Raw genomic sequence first — 5,872 nt, forward strand, 5'->3', positions numbered from 1 at the left:
TCCAAAAAGAGTAATGAATACTATGAGCAGGACTAGAGGGGCCCAGCCTCGAGCCAGGGGAAGGAAGGGGACAATTGTGTGTATTGGACTCTGAGGAGTATTGGCCTGGCACATCAAACCCAAGAGTTAACTGTACTGGAGGCTGAAGTGAGCCTAACTGGGAAGGAGTGGCAAAAGCAACCCATTGGGACTGGCCTGGAGGCTCTGTGCAACCTTAGCACAGACTAAATCAGGAGAGGGTACTTCAAAGATCCAAACGTTTACTGGATGGACTTTGGGCATGACTCCCCTGGAGACGGAGGACATCAAACAGTTATCTACCTTGCCCACTCTCTCACAGGACCCTTCTGCTGTGCAGGTGCTGATGGCCAACGGGCAGCAGGTGCCAATCGCTACCACAACAGCGCACCTGAGGCAGTATTGCACTCACAGAGACTCCCTGCTTCCCATGCATGAGCTGGTTCATTGACTGCAGAGCCAAGGAGTGATCAGCAACACTTGCTCACCCTTTAGTAGTCCCATACAGACAGTGCAAAATTCTAATGGTGAGTGGAAGAGAACGGTGGACTTCTGTGCCTGAATGAAGTCACACCACCGCTGAGTGCTGCTGTGCTGGCCATGCTAGAACTTCATTCAGTACGAACTGGAGTCAAAGGCAGCCAAGCGCTCTGCCACAATTAATACTGCTAATGCATTTTTCTCCATCCCTTTGGCAGCAGTGTGAAGGTCACACTTTGCTTTCAGTTGGAGGGGCGTCCTGTCCACCTGGAATGGACTGCGCCAGGGGTAGAAACACAGCCCTACCATTTGCCATGGGCTGATCCAGACTGCCCTGGAACACAGGGAAGCTCCTGAACACCTCCAGTACATTGATGTTGTCATCACATGGGGCAACACAGCTCAAGAAGTATTTGAGAAAGGGAAGAAAATAGTCCTAATCCTTCTGAAAGCTTGTATTGCCCTAAACCAAAGTAAGGTCAGGGGACCTGCAGAGGAGAACATAATGCAGGCTGGTCAGGTTCAGGGGGACCCCTGCTTGGGGAAAGGTTGGGCATCAGTCAGTGGGTGATGACCAATTGCATTGTGCATCACTTGCTTTATACATATAATAATAAAAAAATAAAAATTATTATTATTTATTAGTAGTATTGTTAAAGTTATTACTATCTCTTCAATTTCTGTCCATTTAAACTACCTTTATTTCAACCCATTATCTTTTGGAGGTGGTTGTCAACTAACATCTGTGTGGTGCTAAGGTGCCTGACGGGTTAAAGCACAATGTGTTTGACAACCACAGTCCAACAGCACAAATCACACTTGTAAAAATCAGTCTCTGACATCTACAAAGAGGAGCAGTCGGCGATGACTTTGGTCTGCTTCAGACACCACAGCCCAGCAGAGACCCTGCTGCCTTCGGGAGTTGTCAGCCCTGAGGCCTTGGGGATACCTCAAGGGAGCCCAATGGCACAGAGCAAGCGATGCCATGGTCGGGTGCTGTGCTGCTGAGCTGGGCCGGGCTCGTGGGACAGAGAGAGCTCGTGGCAAGAGGGCCCTGGTGCAGAGAGACAGCTGTGCCCAGGAGCAGCTCCTGTGCACAGCGCAGCAGGGCTGGGGGCTCTGACCGCAGCTGGCACGGGGAGAGGAGAGAAGGAGAGAGGGCTTGGAGGCAGTGAGGAGCGCAGCAACAGAGGGCAGCGTGTGGCAGGACAGATCTGCAGGCTCTTGGCACCGTGAGTCTCTGGCAGCAGGGCCATGCAGGTGGGGTTGCCAGAGGGGTCTTCTACAGCTGGCACATCCGATGCCTGATAACATCTGTCGGGATAGTTGTCTCTCTGTTTCTCCAGAAATGAGTACAAAATGCTTTAGAGAATGGCATTTATGATTGCATTTTTCAAGAGAAAGACCAAGGCAGGGGCTACCAGAAAGGCAAGACTTTTTCTGTCGGATGTGCTTTCAGATTCCTGCAGTGGAGGGGAGGCAGGTTTCACGGTAATGAGTTGTCAGGATTTTGCAGGAGACTGAGACTCCTGGAACATGGCAGTGAGGGACCAATATGTCATCAATGAACTTCATAAAGTCCCTTCCCACACATCAGCCCACAGACTGCACCAACATCATCATTGTGGTCCTCTCAGGCTTTATCCTAGGTGATCTTTATGAGCTACAAAAGCCCTGATACGCCCTGCCTTTGGAAGGTGTCTGCAGGCTTGAGGTGAGCACAGATCGTTTGCAATGAGCAGGAGCTGCCTCCTCTGCAGGCAGAGCTGCAGCACAGGAGGGTGTGCTGAGTGTCCGTCTGTCCCTCCCTGGCCTTGCCTCCCCTGGCAGCAGCACGCTGCCATTCCTCCTGGCTTCTCCACCTGGCCGTGCTGCTGCTGCTCTTGTTCCCAGGCTGCCTGGGGATGGGGGTTTCACCTGCCCATGGGGTGAGCCCTCGGGGTGCTTGGGGGAAGGGGAGTACGGGGACAGGGTGAGGGGTCTGGAGATGGGCCCTTGGAGCCTGGATTCCTCTGCTCTCAGCAGTGTCCTGGTTCTTTTCATTTGAACAACTGAGTACAGCTTTCCTGCAGCTCTCACAGGGCAGCTGAGACCAGCACTGAGGGACACATTGCCTGTCATCACTAAAGGACACTGCACTATAGGGCCCGTCCCTTTTTTCTGAGGATCCACAAAGTTTCCCTTCAAGTGCAGGAGAAATGCCCACGATTTCTCTTTTAGAAAAACTCAGCAGTAGCCAGCTTCTGTAGGCACTGGAACAGCTACCCCAGGGAAGTGTTCACAGCGCTGAGGCTGTCAGAATTCAACAAATATTTGGGCAACCCCCTCAGGCATATGGACTGATTTTTGGGTGTTCATGTACAGATTCAGGGGTGGGATCTGATGATCCTTGTGGAACCCTTCCAAGTCAGGATATTCTACAGCTTCTAGAGGATTCTACAACTCTAGGAAAATAGGAGGAGAATTGTCCTGGAGCTCAAAGACCTGCCAACACAGGGCAGCTGAGACCAGGACTGGTGGAATGACTGCCTCTCCTCTCTGAAGGGCACTCTGCTCTAACAAGGCAGTATCTGTGACTGTGAGGACCTACAGGGTTTCACTTGGAGTGCAGCAGAAAGCCCAGGATTTATGCCTTAGAAACACTCCTCAGGTGTGGTGGGACAGCTGAACAAAGAGGACAAATCAAACAAACAAAGAAACAAATAAATAAGTAAATCTCCACACGTCTGCTCTGTGATGAACTAGGAGCAAAACTGGGGAAATCTCTTCTATATCAGGAGTGAAGTGAATCTGAGACTACCCCATGTTCCTACCATGTTGCTACCTTCAGCTATGACTGATTCTTCCATTGCCCACAGAAGAGTACTCTTCTCGCAGAGAAACTCAGAATCAGTTCGAAGTCATTAAAGGGAACTTCAAAATACCTGCCTGCAAGTGGACAATCTTTTTGATGTCTTTTAATGAGAAAATTGAATTTTCCTCTGATAAGTCTGTTGTACATTATTACTGTTCTTTCCCTTTGTGCAGGACCACATCCCCAAAAAAGCAGATGTCCAATAGAACTGCCATCAGTGAGTTCCTCCTGCTGGCATTTGCAGACACGCGGGAGCTGCAGCTCCTGCACTTCGGGCTCTTCCTGGGCATCTACCTGGCTGCCCTCCTGGGCAACGGCCTCATCCTCACCGCCGTCGCCTGCGACCACCGCCTCCACACCCCCATGTACTTCTTCCTCCTCAACCTCGCCCTCCTCGACCTGGGCTGCATCTCCACCACTCTGCCCAAAGCCATGGCCAATGCCCTCTGGGACACCAGGGCCATCTCCTACCAAGGATGTGCTGTCCAAGTCCTCTTTTTAGTCTTCTTGCTTGGAGCAGAGTTTTCCCTTCTCACGGTCATGTCCTACGACCGCTAGGTTGCCATCTGCAAGCCCCTGCACTACGGGAGCCTCGTGGGCAGCAGAGCTTGTGCCCAGATGGCAGCAGCTGCCTGGGGCAGTGGCTTTCTCAATGCTGTCCTGCACACGGCCACTACCTTTTCCCTGCCCCTCTGCCAAGGCAATGCTGTGGACCAGTTCTTCTGTGAAATCCCCCAGATCCTCAAGCTCTCCTGCTCAGATGCTTACCTCAGGGAAGCTGGGCTTACTGCAATCACCTTCTGTTTAGGTATTGGTTGCTTCGTCTTCATTGTGGTGTCCTATGTGCAGATCCTCAGAGCCGTGCTGAGGATGCCCTCTTCTCAGGGCCGGCACAAAGCCTTTTCCACGTGCCTCCCTCACCTGGCCGTGGTGTCCCTGTTTATCAGTACTGGCATGTTTGCCTACCTGAAGCCCCCCTCCATCTCCTCCCCATCCCTGAACATGGTGATGGCAGTTCTGTACTCAGTGGTGCCTCCAGCAGTGAACCCCCTCATCTACAGCATCAGGAATAAGGAACTAAGGAATTCAGTGAAGACAGTTCTAGAATACACAATTCTTCAATATATTTACATATAATAATATGCATAAAATCAAAATTCCTATGTTTCCTCAAAAAAATGTAAGACAATTTTTTGTTAATATTTCTCTGTATTATTATATTCTGAAAATCTTGTTTCTGATTTAAATAATATATTTTTTATCCTCCTACTTGTTAATCATTTTCCCAGAGATGCCAGTTTCCTGTATAGATATACCCAATAAGGAAGTCATCAGAACCTCATTGCACTCAGCTGCTGTCTCTTCCCATCTCCTTTGCAGCTGGGGGAGCAGCCCCAGCACTCAGGAGGGCTCAGGGCCCCTGCTGCTTCACTGTAGCCATGGCCATGGCCAGCAGCAGGACGTGGCCTTTCAACTGCTGCTCTCTTTTGCCTTCCAGTGTGTTCCTCCTGTGCTCTTGTATCTGTGTTAGTCTTGAGGTCTCATGTACCTTGGTGACAGTCCTGTTCTCTCTGCAGTGACATCCCTGTGGCTGCAGGCAGCAGCAGGCACTGTGCAGCCCTGGCTCACAGCTGGCCTCCGGGCTAGCACCACAGTAACAAAAGGGGCTGCTCAGGGCAAACCCAGAAGCCTGGGCACCTCTTCCAAATGTGCTATCAGGAACAGAGCCAAGGGGTTGCTCCCTGCTCTTCTGTTTTCTGGGCTTCTTCATGGAGGGAAGGACACAGGCTGAAAGTCCCAGGGTGGTCTGTGAGGGACCAAGGGCTGGACCAAGAACTCCCTTTATGGTGGCACTTACCCAAGCAGATTACAACTGGTCTTGGACTCATCTGCATGGGACTGTGCCCCCTGCAGTGGGGCTGATGGCAGATTCCAGCCTGGAGAGGAATCTGGAGCTGGCAGCAGATGTCAGGGGATCTGCAGGGACAATGTGCTCCGTGGGTAGTGATTAGGACCTCTTAAAATGAGTGACCATCCAAGGAAGAGTCTTTTAGGGGGAAAAGTGAATCTGAGGTGTCCAGAGGCTAAGGAGGGCTCTGCAACGCCAGGGGAGGCTGTGAAGAGCCAGCGGGTGAAGGCCCATAAGACTGCAGAGTAATTGGGGAGACCTTATTTAAAGCCCTGAAGAAGACGCAATACTTCATCATCTCTGCAGCCTGCCCCCAAGAAATTTCTACCCTCTCTTGGAAAGATGACCCCATTATTTATTGCTGAGCACCACGTTACTGAGTTCCACCTGGAAGGCAGGGCTAGGCAGTGGGGATGGCAGGAGGAAGACTTGTGTGAAGACTATGAAAAACATGGAAATTCAGGGCTTTAGCAGATCCTTAAAGTCCTGCCTGGGTCCCCAGATGGAAAGCAATGTATGTCTGTGGGTGGAGGAGGAGGAGGCGAGTCCCAGGACAGGGGCAGGGCTGAAGGGCCCTGCGTGAAGCTGGGCTGATGGAGAAGTGTCCACCT

At 51.3% G+C, this 5,872-nt stretch overlaps 1 protein-coding gene across 1 annotated transcript; it reads left to right on the forward strand.

Annotated features, from left to right (window-relative positions):
- Nucleotides 1-280: 280 nt before the first annotated feature.
- Nucleotides 281-4,489, forward strand: LOC136787593 (olfactory receptor 14C36-like). The gene is made up of 2 exons (XM_066984905.1): nt 281-382; nt 3,911-4,489. The coding sequence occupies exons 1-2, from the start codon at nt 281-283 to the stop codon at nt 4,487-4,489; spliced, it is 681 nt and encodes a 226-aa protein (XP_066841006.1).
- The last annotated feature ends 1,383 nt before the right edge of the window (nt 4,490-5,872 follow it).

Source organism: Anser cygnoides, chromosome 30, assembly GCF_040182565.1.
Source record: "Anser cygnoides isolate HZ-2024a breed goose chromosome 30, Taihu_goose_T2T_genome, whole genome shotgun sequence".
NCBI lineage: Eukaryota > Metazoa > Chordata > Aves > Anseriformes > Anatidae > Anser > Anser cygnoides.